General features: G+C 39.7%; 1 protein-coding gene across 1 annotated transcript; it reads right to left on the bottom strand.

Annotated features, from left to right (window-relative positions):
• Positions 1–5,057: 5,057 nt before the first annotated feature.
• Positions 5,058–6,016, bottom strand: LOC118581826 (olfactory receptor 4C45-like). Its single transcript, XM_036184255.1, has 2 exons — positions 5,988–6,016; positions 5,058–5,898 (listed from the first exon to the last, which is right to left on the bottom strand). The coding sequence occupies exons 1-2, from the start codon at positions 6,014–6,016 to the stop codon at positions 5,058–5,060; spliced, it is 870 nt and encodes a 289-aa protein (XP_036040148.1).
• Positions 6,017–18,255: the final 12,239 nt, after the last annotated feature.

The following is an 18,255-nucleotide window of genomic DNA, read 5'->3' as shown; positions in this document are numbered from 1 at the left end:
ACCTTTGCTGCCCTTAATATTCTTTCTTTATTCTGTACATTTAGTTGTTTAATTATTATGTGGCAAGGGGACTTTTTTGGGGGGGATCTAGTCTGTTTGGTGTTCTATAGGGTTCTTGTATCTTCATAGGCATTTCCTTCTTTAAGTTGGGAAAGTTTTCTTCTATGATCTTGTTAAATATATTTTCTGTGCCTTTGAGTTGATATTCTTCTCCTTCCTCTATCCCTATTATTCACAAGTTTGGTCTTTTCATGGTGTCCCAAATTTCTTGGACATTTTGGGTCATGACTTTGTTGGTTTTATGTTCTCTTTGACTGATGAATCTATTTCTTCTACAGTATCTTCAACACCAGAGATCCTCTCTTCCATCTCTTGCATTCTGTTGGTTATACGTGTATCTGAAGTTCCTGTTTGTTTTCTCAGATTTTCTATTTCAAGCATTCCTTCTGCTAGTGTCTTCTTCATTTTTTCTATTTCCCTCTTCAGGTCTTGGACTGTCTCCCTTGTTTTTTCATGATTTTCTTTCAAGGACTTATTGTTTACTTCTGCTTTAATTGTCCTTTCCTCTAGTTTTTTATAGTGTTCTTCCCATTTTTTGTTTGTCTGTTCCTCTACTTTATTTTTGATTTCTTCTATATAAGGCTCTAGCCTCTTCATGATGTTACTTATAAGGTTGTTTTCTTCTTCTTCTTCCATTCTGTGATATTCAGTTATAGCTGTTGGAGAAGGGCTAGGTTCTGGTGATGCTGTATTGCTCTTTATTTTGTTTTATGTACTTCTGCCTTGGCGTCTGCCCATCTTTTCTTGGGTTTGTTCTTGGTCTTATCAGTGTCAGAGAGAGCTGACAGATTTAGGGAGCTTCTTTCTGGTCCAGATGGGAGCTCTGGGCCAGATTAGAGTGCTGGCCGGATAATATTTGGGGGGCTGGACTCTGAGTCTTGGGAAGTCCCTGGGGTCTCCTTATTTTGTCCAGATGGGAGCTCCTCTTGTCCAGATGGGAGTTCCTCTTGTCTCTGGTCCAGATGTGAGCTCTGGGGTGGATGGGAGCTGGGGGTTGGTCTCTGAGACTCAGGAAGTGCCTGGGGTCTTGGGCAAATGTGTGTGGGGGCAGGGTGTGGAGACTGCTGTGTCTGCCTGTAGTCTTGGAAAAGGGGAGCCTTCCTGCAGGGCCCGCTGATTGGCTGGAAACTGGGGCCAAGTTGGTCAGGTCCTCCTGGGATGGCCTGTTTCCAGCGGTGGGACCCAGGGGCAGTTGCTTCTCTGGCTATAACCCCAGTCACTTACCTCTGGTCCTGATGGGAGTTCCAGTGTGGACGGGAGCTGGGGGTTGGTCTCTGTACACTTTCAATCACTTATTCTCTGAACTTTAGTCATGAGGCTCTGTGTCAATAATTGCCCAATGCAGACAGAAGTGTCAATCAATCATGGAGAGCATCACTAATCTGTGAAGATAAATATAAGTATTAAAGAGGGAATTCAACTAAATGTCTATTTAGCAAATCATGAGTAGTAACATCTCTCTCTCTCAATCCTGTGACCCCCCTTCAGTCATAGGTGTTTTACTAGGTTACAGAACCAGATACACATTCCTGCACAGGAATGACCCAATCAGAAAGCAGTTGGTTACCTCTAAAACAGTCTTGCCACTATTGAACAAGTGCATACACCTTGCCTTGGCAGGTTGGTATTAGCACATAGTATTCACAGATGGGTAAGACCATTGATGACTTTTCTCACAGAGTGTTTTCTGTAGCAACTTCTGGCCCTGTGAACGTTGATCAGCAAGTAAGAAGTTTTCAGTTATGTTGCAGCTTGATTTCCCCATGTCCTGTATTCAAGTTGCAACCTTTTAAATTCAGCAAAAGTTTCTTGCAATCAGTTCTGTTTGGCCACCAAAGGGGTGTCAGTAATTTGTTTTGTTTGGGGAGGTTGCAAAGGTTCCTCAACAATAGCTGAAACATCTATCACTTTACTGGAATTGATTTTGATAATAAAATTTCAAACAATATATACTGATTACATTTTCCCCCTCTCTGATCCTCACAGTATCTCCTTCCCAAACTCCATACCCTTCTTTCTATCTTTATAAACCCAACAGGCAAACAAACAAACACCAAACAAACCAGAATAAAAAAAAAGCAAATAAAAAGTATGGAACACACTTACACACATGGACACCATACACACACACAGAGGAAATGAAAAACATGAAACATACTTACACACATGGACACCATACACACACACTGAGAGCAAGTGAAAAACATGAAACATACTTACATACATGGACACCATACACACACCACACACACACACAAACACACACACACACACACACAAACACCAGAGCAAATGAAAAACATGAAACACCATGAAACACACTTACATACATGGACACTACACACACACACACACACACACACACACACACACACAAACACCAGAGCAAATGAAAAACATGAAACACCATGAAACACACTTACATACGTGGACACTACACACACACACACACACACACACACACACACACACACACACACACCACAAAACAAAGCCCATAAAAAGGACAAAATTAGAAACCATAAGCAAAATCTAGTAAGACAAAAAATACCCAAATAAACAACATGAGGCATAAAGTCTATAAAAATACCAGCGAGTTAATTTTGTGTTTGTCATCTAGTGTTGGCATAGGCCCTAAACTGAAGTGTGGATAATGTACCTGGTGAGACTTCTTTGGAGAGAACTAATTTTTCCTTTGAAAGCTGATGTCAGTTGGAGATAGCTTCTTGATTAGGGTTGGACATTAATGTCCACTCCCCCTCTCATCTTGGTACCCTTTCTGGCTTGAACCTGTGCTGTGTGCCTCTATGTGCTGCCACAGTCTCTGTGAGTTCATATAAGCACCTGTCTTGTTGTGTCTGGAAGACACTGTTTCCTTGGAGTTATCCATGTCATCTGGCTCTTATAATTTTTCTCTCCTCCTTCACATAGATCACTGAATCCTGAAGGGAGAGGTCTGGTGGAGACATTGCATTTAGGACTGGGTGTTCCAAGGTCTCTTATTCTGTGTATGTCATCAACTGTCCTGTTGTGGGCCTCTGTGTTAGTCCCCACCTATTGCAGGAGGAAGCTTCTCTTAGGACATGTGAGTGAGGCACAGGTCTATGGGTATAGCAGCAAGGCATTGGGAGACATTTTTTTTTTCAATATTCCTTTAGCAGAACAATAGTATTTGATTTCCCTTAGGCTGATGGGCATACTGGGTTTTTATTTTGTTTGGCAAACTATGGCTTCTGAGATCAGCATTATCTACTTGTTACACTATTTTAAAAGTTTTGTTACTTACATGTATGTTTCCAGCACTGACCATTTGGTATTGGATAATCATTTAATGCGCTTTTCCCTGGAGAAGACTATTCCTCCTGTTTTCATCATTCCTTCATTGCCTGTTGTACTCTGTGTAGGTTTGAGTTCTCTGGGCCTTTCCCTTGTCCACACTACTATGTTTGTTGCTGTTGTCTTTGTATAAGCTCATGTTGAGGCAATCGTGTCCATGAGACTTCAAGGGTGTAGCTTTGGACATTACTAGGAGACACAATCTCAGAGTAAAGTGATATTTTGGCTCTTACAATCTTTCTGTCAATTCTTCATTATATAGACTGGGCAGTGTGTATTTATGTATTTAGGGTTATATACATATATATGTGTATACATAATGCATGTAGTAGTAATTATTAACAAAAAAGAGATCAATAATTTAAAAGAAAGCAAGAAGGGTTATACAGGAAGGTTTGGAGGGAGGAAAGGAATGGATAAATGATGTAATTGTATTATAATCTCAAAAATAAAATAAATAATTAAAAACTAACAAAAATACAAATAAGATTAAGCTGAAAAAAAAATCAACCGATAGTGACTTTTACTCAGGTAGGCTACTGGTACCCTTTTTATTAGTTTATAAAGTCATAGGTTTCCATATGGTTTTTCATACATCCTTAGTTTCTGTTTATCCCTCCCCATCCCTCACTTTGCCCCATCCCTGCCCCATTTAAATATTTCAATCTCTAGTATTTACACATCTACTTTCACATCATGTGTATTTTCTTGTTCCTTCTCTTCAAATCCACTTCCTTTTCATACTTTTTAAATTTTTTTCTTGCTTTCAGGGATCTATCTACAGGGACTTTAACTTAAACACAGAAATGTAAACATTCAAGCTAGGATCCACATGTGAAAGAGAACATACAGTATTTGTCACTATGGATCTGTATTATCTCATTTAATATAATATTTTTTAGAATTAATTATTTGTATGAACATTATTCATCTTCATTTTTCTCTAATGTGGAATAAAATTCAATTATGTATATTTCCACATTTTCATCATCCATTTGTTAAGTGATAGGCATCTTGGTTAATCCTATTTCTTAGCTAGTGTGAATAGAGTAGCAACTAACACAAATGTACAGATATGTCTGTTATAGGTTATAGTCCTCTGAGGAAATGCCTAGGAGTGTTATAGCTCGGTCATATTGTTCTATTTTTAGTTTTTTTGAAAAACCATGTTTTCCACTGTGGCTGTGTATTAGTTTACCCTTCCACCAAGCTGAATAAGGGTTCCCCTTTCCCTGGTTCCTCATCAGAATTTGTTGTCATTTATTTGATCTCATTCAAGTTGAGAACAGAGTAAAGGTCACTATAAGCTAGAAAGGGTGAGATAGAGGAGGAACACTGTGTGCTGGGGTGACAAATTCCAACATAGAAATACATTCTAAGTAGACTAGGGTGACAATAGTTCCTAATAACTTATTTTAGATACTATACAAAATTGGAACAAAAATGATAATTTTTTAATATCACAGAAATTCTTATCATCCTGATGCGTTCATACACATTTTCTACATGTGTTATTATATTGTTCCTATTATATTAGCACAAAAGTCATCCACGTGTTAATTCTGATGCACAGTATAATAGATATTATTAATTTAAATCATTTAGGGAAAAGAAATCCATATAAAGTATCACTAGATATTACTATCTAAATATGTACTTCTTTAATTAGTGTCTGACCTTATTTGACCCAGGAGTTTCTTAATAACCTTCTTGACCTCCTCATTTCTGAAGGTATAGATTAAAGGGTTCAACAGAGGTGTCACCAGGGTGAAAAACACACTCACAATTTTGTCAATGGGGAAGGAAGTCATTGGTCTTACATACAAGTATGAGCAAGGTACAAAGAATAAGACAACAACAGAGACATGAGAGATACAGGTAGACAGGGCTTTGCGACGCCCTTCTGAACTGTGTTTCCTCAGGGAGTGAAGGATGACCACATAGGAAGCAATCAGCATACAGAAACTGAGTAAACACAGTGATCCACTGTTAGCAGCAATCATGGGCCCCAGAGTGTGAGTGTCAGTGCAGACCAACTCCAGAACTGGTATTAAATCACATATAAAGTGATTAATGGTGTTGGGACCACAGAAGGGCAACTGGGCTATAAATGTAGTCTGTATCACTCCATGAACAAATCCCACAATTCCAGCTGCTACCACCAAAGAAACACACACAGGTCTTCTCATGATGGTCATGTAGTGCAAGGGCTTGCAGATTGCTATATAACGATCATAGGCCATGGAAACCAGCAAGATGATTTCAGCTGCAGCAAAAAAATGTTCAGCAAAAAGCTGAGTCATGCAGCCAATGAAGGATATGCTGCTCTTCTCAGAGATCAAGTCATAGATCATTTTGGGTGCTATGGAAGAAGAGTAGAAACCATCTATGATGGACAAGTAAGACAGAAAAAAGTACATGGGAGTAGCGAGAGCTGGGCTGATGAAGATGGTGACTGAGATGAGTGTGTTACCTGCCAGTGTGATCAAATAGATTATTAAACACACAATAAATAAGAGTTTCTGCAGATCTGGGTCTTGAGTCAAGCCCAGGAGTATGAATTCTGTGACATTGCTCATCCTTTCCATCAGTTCAGTTCAGGCTGTGAGCTTATGGTCATCTGAAAAGAAACCATAAGTTGTCTCAGTGATAAATGAAACAGTGAAATAGTCCATCATCTCATTACTTCTGGTTCTTAAGGCCAATGTAGTTGCATTTCTGCTCATCTCTGCAGATAATATCACATCCCATGCAGTTATAAAGAACAAAATTAAGTTGTATTATTCCTAGTGAATTTTTGTGGAATAGTGACAGGACCTGACAAATGCCACAAGAAACCTGTCCTTATTTAGATGAAAGGGGTGACTTCCAAATTTTCTTCTAACCAGTTCCTGAAATGGCTTATTTTGTTGTGTTTTTAGAGAGCAGATAGCATCAATTTCAATTATACTGAAATTTTATTATTATTATTATTATTATTATTATTATGTTTTAATTTTATACATCAGCCATGGGTTCCTCTGTCCTTCCCCCTCCCGCCCCCACCCCTACCTTCCTCCCAGCCCCTCCCCTCCATTCCCATGTCCTCCAGGACCAAGACACCCCTGGGGACTCATTTAAACCTGGTGGATTCAGTACAGGCAGGTCCTGTCCCCTCCTTCCAGGCTGAGCATGTGTCCCTGTGTAAGCCCAAGGTTCCAAACAGCCAGCTCATGCACCAAGGACAGGTCCTGGTCCCACAGCCTGGGCGCCTCCCAAACAGATCAAGCTATTCAATTGTCTCACTTATCCAGAGGGCCTGATCCAGTTGGAGGCTCCACAGCCATTGGTTCATAATTCATGTGCTTCCATTCAATTGGCTATTTGTCCCTGTACTTTTTGCAATCTTGGATTCAACAATTCATGCTCTTGCAGTCCCTCCTCCTTCTGGACAGTTAGACACCTGGAGCTCCACCTGGGGCCTGGCTGAGGATCTCTGCATCCACTTCCATCAGTTATTGGATGAGAGTTCCAAGACGACTGCTAGGGTGTAACTAGTTCCTAAAATGGCTTATTTCATTGTGTTTTTAGAGGGCAGATAGCATCAATTTCAATTATACTGAAATTTTGTTTGTCTGTTTACATAGTTTTTTTTTTTTTTTGGTAAAATGTGCAGTATTTAACGAGGAACAACTGGGCATTACACATTAAAAAGACAAGTGTTGCTTTACTTCAAACTCTCATACTCTTTAATCTATAAGTCTTCTCTTTCATACGAAGAGCATTTTATAAGAACTTTGCATCTTCTCCTAGAGATAGAGATGTGGCTCCCGAGGATGTTGTCTTCTTACTGCATTTCAAAGAAACATATAACTTATAGCTCATTGATCGCACTGCATTCTAGATTTTATCCCTGGTTCTCTGTGGCAATTTCTTTCACATATCTTTTCTGCATATTTGGATGTCTACATGCAAGTGACACAAAATCTTCGCCAAACACCATAGTATTACATGAATAAATTTTTCTTGAACTTTGATCATATGTTAAAGTTATTCTCAAAAGTAGGCAAATTTATCCTCCTTAATCATACTTTACAACTAGAATTAAACTAGATATGAGGTTATCCTGAATTTTTATTTATAAGACATGAATGACAGGGTTATCTAAGACACCACACTTTTTCTTTTAACAGTAATTCACCCCAAATAAGATGAACCTCTAGTTTTCATTTCCAAGTTGAAGAAATATTGAGGATAGTACAACATATTCTTTTAAATGAATTAGAAGCAGACTTTCAAGTATGATTCAGAGTTGTTAGTAATGAGCTGAGGTATTTTATACTTCTTTATCTTTTCCCCTAAGACCTATCCAAAATTATACCAAAGATTCTCTCACCCTATCCTAGCTTCAAAAAATAAAATTCTAGAGACAGAGCTCATCAGCATACATACTATTTCAGCCTCAGTAGAGTGAGGAGAAGAGGACGTGAGAAGGAGCACATTTGATTTTCAATTTGATTTAGTCCCAGAGTGTCTTCACTCTGTTCATGTCTTCTATAGATGGGTACAATATAGTTAATCATTCTCAGTAAATTTAACTCACTAATCCTAACTTCAAAGTGACAGTGCAGAAATCATGAGACAGGAAAAACTTCAAGTCATCACAAATAGCCATCTAGAATCAATGTGTTTAGTGAGATGCAGACATTAACCACCGTAGTTTAGAAATGACTCCAATCATTCCCAGCATCACCTAATTAAGTAAAATCACCAATGGTATTCTCGTGCTATTGTGTTTAAGTTAATTTCACAGAAAAATATACAACTTCAAGTTAAGCGTATAACCACAAAATCTAGTTTAGTGAGAATAAATTAGCTAAATCAAATTAATCTGCTCACATTTTGGGAGAAAAGATTTAGTTTTCACTTACCAGTTGTAGATGGTTGTGGATTCCTCTGTTTGCTGATTGATGCAGTCATTGTTTTTTCTCCTCTAGGCACACTCAGCACAGTGTTCAGTGAACTCTTAAAGCTAACATTGGAATTAATATTTTTTCTAGACAATTCTTTAATTTAGGCATATTTATTTATCTATCTATCTATCTATCTATCTATTTATTTATTGGTCCTGTTGTCATCATTTACTCCAAAAATTGAACTATATCAGTTAGGAACTTTGATATTCCTAGGATTTAATCTGTACATTCTTGATTTTCTGGGACTGGTGGTATGAATATACACACACTTACACCCCCACCCCACATGTATGCATGTACCCACACACACCACAGTAATAGACTGCATTCTTTCCAGGTAACAATGCTGAGAATAAAGCCCAATTATGCAAATCAGAAAACATTAGTATATGCAACTTTGACATGTATAAGAGATTAAAATCAAATGGGTTAGACTTTTCCCCCTTACCCTTTTGGGCATTATTTTTTCATCCTGAGAGTCTATGAACAATGTGGAGAGAGAATTCCTTTCATTTCTCAACTCCAGCTCCTCTGTAACTCCATCTCCCTAGAAACCTGTCCATATTAAGAGTAACTACTCTTAAACAAAGCATCTTATTGACTCACACTCTGCTCCAGTCATCAACACAATGACCCTTTGTTTTAACTTTTCTTTCCTTGATGGTAAAGAAATATTTAAATAGATTTGCACAGTCTGGAGGGTCTGGTAATGTTTTGGCTTAGCAATTACCCAGAGGATTGATAATTGCCTCTTTTGAAATCTTGCCAAGGCCTTCTGCATAGTCCCACCTGGTTCACACAGTCATCATTAGCAGTGGCTAGTTTCAGAAATGTACTTGGGTTGTGACCTGAGTTCCTATTCTTGTATTCTGGAAAGTATTCTACCAATGAACTTCATACAGCCCTTCTTTATATATTCCCCGTTTCACTTAAAGTAATGACTTTAATTCATTTATGCTGGAGCACATGCTTAAATTTTATTCCTTTTGGAGACTAAAGCAGGTCATCATGAAAAAAAAAATCCCTGAACCAGTTGGCTATGCTTGTTAATTCTCCCATCATCTTGTAGGACTATAACAGCACTTCTTGAACTCTTCCAAAAAATTGAGAAGGAAGAATTCTTCAAAACTAATTTTATATGGCCAGCACTTAATATGGTACCCTAATTAGAGACTTACACTACACAAACAACACCCTTCTCCTTTGCCAAACAAACAAACAAACAAACAAAAACAAAACAAAACAAAACAAACCCAAACCAAACTTGGACTTCTGGATAAGATGGCAGACTACAGGCTCCTCCTCAGTGTGAGCCAATGAACTGGAGATTCAAAAACAAGGAAATAATAAGAATGAGGAGACTTCCATAGAGAGAAACTGAGGAACTTTGGAAGCCCATGAAAGAGGTGACATAATAACAAAACAAAGCAGAATGAAATGAAGTAAAACCCACAAGATTATCGAGAACTTGCTGTTAGGGACAAGACAAGGAATCTTGTGCCAGCACAGCTTAGTCAATAGCTTGGAGGCCCAGAATAAAGCCTGAAGCCAATTCCTCAAGAGGCCAAAAAGGAAATTGGTCCAGGATTCAGGCATTTGTGGCAACCCAATCCAGGGATTAATGAGTTCTCAGTAGATCTCTGGAAAGTGCTGAATGAGGGATGTGGGAATTAGAAGTAGTGAGATTCCCAATGCCTACAATCTTTTCTTTTATGTCATACTCCAGAAGAGAAAGTTATAATGGGGCCTAGATATCCCAGGAATGGACCCAGCTATTAGAAGAGACTACAGCATAGCAGGAGCTGACCTCAACTTGTTGCATTTCACCAAAGAGTAGAACTCTATTGCTACGCCCACAGCTGTGACACCTGTGTAGCTGTAGCAAGTATGCCGCTGTGCTGGGGCCCAGCAGCTGAAGGGTGGAGGTTGGAGCTTCCTGGAGCGTGGCCTCAAGCGGTTCCCTCACAATCAGCGATCGATCGTCAGGCAGCCTGAGGATCCCAGGAAGCCCTGGAGAACGAAATGGCCCTGACGACAGTCCTTGTTGGCACTAATCATGATCTTTCTCTGTATGTCTTATCTGTGTGTTCTCCAGTTAACAGCACAACCAGTACAGGTCGGCACCAACATGACTGACCCAGATGACCCTGTACCCGGAGCACCTCCATTTATCAGACCAGTGTATAAGGAAGCTCAAAAGACTTCCTCAAATACATCTCTGGGGTCGTTTTTGTTTAGAGTAGAGTAGTGTGAGCTCTTGTCAGAAACAGAGCCAGAGAGCCCAAAACTGAAAATAAAAATAAAAATGTTACGAGGGAATAAACATAGCGTGCCAGACCCTTCTAGAGAAAAAGAGTTAGAGAAAATTCCCCAACACACACTTCCCGGGGGGTATACACAGTACTTTTTAGGAGGGAGCTGGTGGACAGCCCCTAGGTGGACCCCCAAAAGTGTATAACCCAGGCTGGTAAGAATTTGGTTCCCACAGATGTGGTCGCTGGCGCGAGACAGATTTCACAAAATTCTGAGATCATGCCCTCAGACAATAGCCACAATGAACTCCCGATGCGGAAGTGACACACAAAAATAGATATGGATGTCTCTTGTTATTGTTTCTTGCTGATTCTGAATAATTGTAAAACATAATGGTCTGATGTAACCCCCTGCCAAGTTCCTTGATTGTAAAAGTATATAAGCATTGCCTATACAGAAGTAAAATTGCAGCAGCACATCAACATATCATGTGTCTGTCTGTCATTCTCCTTGCCGATTCCTGACTTCTCCTTGAGCCTTCTCCCTGGTTCTCCTGCAGTGGTGGTCTCCCTCTGGGTGGTCTGCGGCACTCTATGACTCATGGTCTCATCTCCAGAGTGAGACATGGAAGGGCTATGTGGAAGGTTGTGTGGAATCTGGTGCTGTCATTGTGTGGAATCAGGTGCTGTCATTGTTGGACAGACTAGGTAGGTATACCTTTGTACTTCAAGTGTTTAATGTGTTGTAAAGTACAGGTTATTAGAAAAGTCTCTTTTATTTGTATCTTTTCCCAAACCTACTATACAATATTTTTTATAGATTTTCACATTTCTAGTCTATATACTTTGCCCCTCATTCCTACTCCTCTCCTTTATTCCATACCCTATCTTCCCTTTACTACTTGAATATACCACATTTTTCCAACTGGGACTCTCATACTCATGTCTAAAAATATTACAGGGAGATAAGTCACAAGCACAACTTCTTCTCCTGTAATTAACACTGAGACTTTTGCAAAGCATCATAGTAGTTACGGCAGTTAGCTTTCCTCCTGAACATAAATGCAAGTGAAAACAACCCACATGGAAGACTCACACAAAATAAAACAAACAGAGAGAAAAGAGGAAAATCTATAAATAGAAAAATCAAATTAACGAACAAGGTACAACAATTATAGTAAAGACAATACTTTACTATAAAAACTCCATAAACTTATATCCCCATCAACACCAGAAAACAATGATGAAAAAATTGAACTTGCAGAAAATAGTATTGGCTTTAACTAGTTTTTTTGGTTGACTCATAATTTCACTCATGGGTACAATCCACATTGATCACATCTACCCCTATTCATTCCTCCTGCTTTCCTTGCTCCCTCCCACATATTTCTCATCTTCCTCCAGATATTTTTAAAAAATAATTCACTAGATGAAACTAGTGCTGTCCATTCAACTATATGTTTGGGGTCATCTACTGAGGAATGAGCAACTTCACAATTCCCCTGACACCTCCAAAAAGAGTAACTCTCCCTCTGTTAAGATCCATCAGTGCCTGTAACGTGTCAGGTAAGAGTTGTGCATCTGTATAATCTCCTCATGCCATGCTTGTTGTTTTGTTTTGTTTTGTCTTTTGAGACAGGGTTTCTCTGTGTAGCTTTGGAGTCTGTCCTAGAACTCGCTTTGTAGACCAGGCTGGCTTGGAACTCATAGAGATACACCTGCCTCTGCCTCCCAAGTGTTGGGATTAAAGGCATGTGGCACCTCTGCCCAGCTTCCAAGCTTGTTATTGTGGAGACCTCATGTTGGAACAGCAATGTCTTGTTTGTGTAGCAGCATGCCACACCCAGAGGTGTGTCCTTACAGAATTCCTTTCCATATTCTAGCTCTTCATAATATTATGTTTTTAAGATGCAAAGATCAAATAGAGGACCCAACTAAATAGATGAGGAACTGATCTAAGACGTGGAAAATAAACTTATGAAGTTAATTACCAAATACACATTAGATAAAAGATAGCATCTTCAATAGAGTTCTGGAAAAACTGGATATCCACATGTAGAAGAAAGAAACTAGATATTTATCTCTGACTCTGAAGATAAATCTACTTCAGATGGGTCAAGGACATCAATGGAAGTCCTCCAAACTCTCAATCTGCTGGGGAAAAAAGGAGGGAGTACACCTTAAGATGTAAATAAGGATTTTTGGCTAGGAATTTAATCTCTCAGAAAATAAGGCAATTAACTATCATCAGATTTCTATATGGTACTCTTTTTTCTTTCTTTCTTTCTTTTTTTTTTTTTTTTTCTGAGACAGGGTTTCTCTGTGTAGATTTGCGCCTTTCCTGGAACTCGCTTTGGAGACCAGGCTGGCCTTGAACTCATAGAGATCCACCTGCCTCTGCCTCCTGAGTGCTGGGATTCAAGGTGTGCACCACCACTGCTGGGCCATGGTACTCTTTCTTTTATTCAATGTAGTGCTTATGATAGTTTTTTCCCCATCAATTTGACACAGGTAGAGTCATCTAGGAAGAGGGATCCTCAATTAAGAAAATACCTTCATTAAATTGGCCTTCAGGAAGGTCTGTGGGCATTTTCTTGATTAATGATTGATGCAGGAGGGCTAAGTCCACTGTGAGTGGTGCCACCTCTGGGCAAGTGATCCTGGGTTGTATAAAAATGCAAGGTAAGTTAGTCATGAAGAAAAAGCTATTGAGTAGAAGTCCTCCATGGTCTCCATCTTTAGTTTCTGTCTCCAGGAGATTGCTTGAGTTCCTGCCCTGACTTCCCTCAATGATGGATTGTGATGAAGAATGAACCCTTTTCTTCCCAAGTTTCTTTTCATCATGGTGTTTATCACAGTAATAGAGACACAAACTAGGTCAGTTCTCAGAGTCTTAATAAGAGCATAAGACTAGAGAAATATGTACATGGAATAATAATTAGAAAGAAAGATATTAATATATCCTATATTCAGACAACAAGATGCTATATTTAAAAGATCCAACAGAATCTTGCATATTTAATCAGTATTTTCAGCAAAGCAGCAAAACACACAAAACCAACACACAGGGAATCAATGGCTTTCATACACACCAGCAATGAGCTTTCTGAGAAAGAAATCAAGAAAATATTTATTTTCTGTTCATTATTCTTTAAGACTATCTAGGAGTAAGCTTTGCTAAGGAGGTGAAAATATTCATAAGAAAAACACCAAGGCACTGAAGAAAGAAATAAGACAAACAATGAAAAGATATTCCTTTATTCTATATTGCAGAATATTTTGAAAATGACTGTACTTCAGAAATCAGTCTATTGGATTAAATACAATCCAATTCATATCCAAATTTCAGAGACCTTTATCACAAAACTAAAAAAAAATCCTAAAATTCACATGGAACACTAAAAGATTACAGAAAGCTGAAAAATTGTAAGTAGATAGAACAAAGTCAGAAACATTATATCAATTTACCTCAGACTAAATTACAGAGCCAAAGCGAAAAAGACCGCATGATACTACCAAACCGAAGGACATATTGAGAAATAGGATGTAACAGAATACTTAGCTGTGTACTGTGTGAACTACAATAATGACTGACCTGGCAAGACATGCCCACTGGTGCAATAATATTATGAATATTATGAGAACAACCAACAACTCTCTGAGTGGACTTAAGGCATGCTCCACAAGGCAAAACTTATAACTGAGATAATTATTGGGCCTAGAATCTATGGCTAGGCAGATCATAGACTCGAGAGGAGAACTTGCTATTACTACTCTGTTTAATGGATGTACTAATGAACTGACTTCTAGTGATTTACTGTTATGCCCATAAGTTAATGCATATCTCGGCCTTCGTCAGAGAAACTTCTATTTGCAGTAGATAATGATGGTCATAAAGACTAACATTTGGCCAAGGTGCAGAGAACAAGAGACGTGGAACAGTCATGCTAAATGAAACTTACATAACACACCCCTCCTCCCAAGACTCAAGGATTATTGTATAAGAAGGGATGGAAAGAGTGTAAGAGTCAAAGAGTTGATGAAAATAATAACTTCCTAAAATGTATGAAGGCAATCCTAATGAAGTCTCCAAATAATGAGAGAGACAGAGTTCCAATGGGCAATCTCTTGTCATCAGATGAAGCTTCCAGTACCAGGACTGACTGGGTTGTATCTAATGCAGTTGTTGGCCAAAACAGGTCCCGTGGAAATATCCAAACAAATCAGGCTGTTGCCAAGTCAATATGTTGTTCTTCATAACTGAGAGCAGGGCTCATTGCTGAAGACAACACCCACATAACTCATTGAACATGAAGAGGTAGAGCTGGTTCCTATAGAGAACCTTCACTCCATGTTCTAGTGTCTTTCATGTGGGAAGGTACTTTGCAGGCTTCCAAAAGTGAAATGGGAACACCAAGCCAGCCACAAAACCTTTGATCTACAGTCTGTCTGTACTGCCTTCAAAATATGCTAGGGTAATGATGGCACAAAGCTTGTGGGAGTAACTGACTATTGTTTGATTTGGCTTAAAGCTCACTCTACAAGATGAAACCCATACCTGACACTGCTTGAGTGACTAACAACCAGAGACTAGATAGCCCTGAGACCTAGGGTTAAAACAAATAATACTGGTCTTAAAAAAACAGGCAACAATAAAATGACTTCTAATGGTATTCTACTATACTCATAGGTGAGTGTCTTGCTGAACCATCATCAGAGAGGCTTCCACCTGCAGCAGATGGGAACAAATACAGAAACCCACAGCCAGACATTCAGCACAGAGAGAGTGAGAGACCTTGAAACACACAGATCTAAATGAGGTATCTCTGTCTAATCATTCCCCTCAGAGCTCAGGGAACACCACAGATGGGGAGGCAGAAAGAGTATAAGAGCCAGAGGGGATGGAGGACACCAGAACAAAGTCCTCTAAATCAACAGAACAAAACTCAAATGAACTTACAGAGACTGAAGCAGCATGCACAGGTCCTGCTCTGGTCTGCACCAGGGCCTCTGCATATATTTTAGTTTAGTATTTTTATGCACTCCTGAATGTGTGAATGAGTGGGTATCTGATTCTTTTGTCTTCACTTAGGGCTCTTTTCCTTCTGTTTGTTTTCCCTGTCCAACTTTGATGTTATGGTGTTTGTTTTATCTTATATTTTATTTTGTTAGTTAAAAATGTTTCCCACAGCCTTGCCAAGCTAACACCATTCATATTATTGAAAAATATTTTATAAAAGTATTAAATAAAAAAAAACAAATAAAAAAGAAAAATAGCATCTTCTGGAAACAGAATGGCAGTTGCGCATATGGATTCACAGCATCTTTGAAAGCGTGCAAAAGGCTTATGCAAGCAAGAGAGAACAAATCCCAGCATAAAGAGGAGAGCTAAGCATGAAATAGCATCTCCAGCAGAGGAACTATTGGCAATTTTTAGCTGCTGGAGGAAGGAGTATTAGCTTTCTTTAATGTAGCCTCTGGTAAATCAATCATGCTCCAATGAAAGGCCACATATCCAAAGATAGTTAGGAAGCACAAATTGGAATTGATAGGAAAACAAAAAGAGGCCACAAAGCTGGGTGGGTAAGTAACTAGGGGGCAGACCTCGGAGGAGCTGTGAATATGAACAATACATGTTGTACAGAGTTTTCAAAGAACTAATAAACATTATAAAAAGGAAAATAAGAGACAACAAATTCTGGCAAGGATGGTGGGACTGCAAACTAGTATATGAAACTGTCAAGAAATAAAGACAAAAATATGTTTTAAAACTCCCCAAATTAAATCATTTGATGTAATTACAGGTATTGATTTAGAAAAAGCTCATTATAATGTGAACATGGACAAATACATTCACCATTTAACTGTTTTGTAGTAAAGTAGGTAAACAAGCAATGCATGCCTTTATTAATATATAGCAGATACAAGATTGCTTTGCAAAGAGCAAAATAAAATTAAATCAAATCTTTTTATCCATCAATAGAGATTGAGTTGGAAAACTTACTATTGAGTGAAAAGGTAGGTAAAACAATGGTATGTCACCATTTGTACTGGTGTGTGAATGTAATCCAGGCATTCATGAGTAGAGGCAGGAAAATAAATCTTGAGTCTGAGATCAGTGGAAGGCACACAGCCAGCCGCATCCTGACTCAAAACTTAAACAAAAATGAAGAAAGAAACCAAAAGTCACAGAAGATGGTTTGGGAAACTATATTTCCCCAAAGAAAGTATATATAAATATCTAGTGTTGTGTGACTTTTTCTGCAGAGACTTGGGTAAACATCTGGTCAACCCAGACAGAGCACTACCCCTACCAACAGAACAGTTCCCTCAGGTTCAGCCTGGTGTGCCAATGAGTTTCCTGGGTTACATGAAACAGTGTTGACTTGAAGACAACCATGTCACTGAGAAGCCCACCTCAGCATTGGTGATGACTCATGCAAACTGATGTGTGGAGCTCCCCAGATGACTTGTAGGTAGCTCAGCCACTTGGAGAGGAGCTTTCCTGAAATGTTGTCTGTCTATAGAATTTAAGAACCCCATCACATTGATTTTGTTTACTTTCTGAGCCTGATAAGTTTTATTCCCCAAGTCTTAAGGAGCATTCCTCCAGGAAGGAATGTTTTAATTTACAGAAAATATCTTCACAGCACCATCTTTTAAATTTTGCTTTTTATTAAAAATATTTTGGGGCCTGAATTGGTGATGGAAACAGGTGGCACCCCCTAGAATTTTGGGTCTATGGGGGGTCACAGTCAACCACTTGCCTAGCACCTCTGGCACCTGGGGAATCAGGTACCATCATACCAAGTACTACCTGATGTCTCTAGGCCCAGGCATGGGAGAAAGGAAAGGCAATAGCTCCCCTTGTGACTGGGGTGGGAAGTACTTAACCAAGTGCCACCTGCGACCCAATCAAGAGCCCTGGCATGGGCAGGTGGGCACCATTGTAATGAGAGTGTATAGGGTGGAGAAGTGGAGAGAGGGAGAGGCAGAATGGTTTGTGGGCTGGGGAGAGAGGTGGATCTGAAGGTAAGGGTGGTAAGGAATGGGCTGATATGAATGGCCTGATATGAATGGCCAGCTGGCCACCAAAGTCTAGGGAAATGTCAGGGCCTGGCCTATGGCTAAGGGCCAGGTCTTGATCCTAGGCCCTGGAGAAACTTAGGGGACCTGTGTTGGTGTCTGTGGCTCCTGTCATCATTGGGGGCCATGCAGGGGCCTGTGGTCTGGGCAGCTATCTGCAGACTGTTGGTGTCCAAGTGTGGTGCTGCCATGGGGACTATGCTGGTTTAGATGACCTGTGCTGCCACCTGAGACCATGTTGACATCCTGGCATGGGCTGCTGCCTAGGGTCATGTCTGGGCCTGTGATCCTACCACATCCAGGGTCTGTATTGATATCTGTGCCCCATGTTGCCGCCAAAGATTACATAGATGCCCAGGTTGAGGACTGAAACCTGTGGCCATGAGGGCATCTGAGGGCTATGCTGCCATCAGGGACATCCTGATCTGAGTGGTCTGTGTTGTCACCTGGGGCCATGGTGTAGTCTGGGCCAGAGCTGCTATAGAGGGCCATGTATGGGGGGGTCCATGGCGCTATAGCAGCCAGGGTCTGAGTTGATGTCCTGGGCTCCTGTTGTCACTGAAAGC

Source organism: Onychomys torridus, chromosome 4 (assembly GCF_903995425.1).
Source record: "Onychomys torridus chromosome 4, mOncTor1.1, whole genome shotgun sequence".
Classification (NCBI taxonomy): domain Eukaryota; kingdom Metazoa; phylum Chordata; class Mammalia; order Rodentia; family Cricetidae; genus Onychomys; species Onychomys torridus.
This window is presented reverse-complemented; position numbering and strand designations above follow the sequence as displayed.

Coding starts and splice junctions, on each gene's coding strand:
- LOC118581826 (XM_036184255.1), bottom strand. CDS start 6,016: ATGACCATAAGCTCACAGCCTGAACTGAA. Junction 5,899..5,987: donor AGCTCACAGCCTGAACTGAA/CTGATGGAAAGG, acceptor ATTTATTGTGTG/TTTAATAATCTATTTGATCA.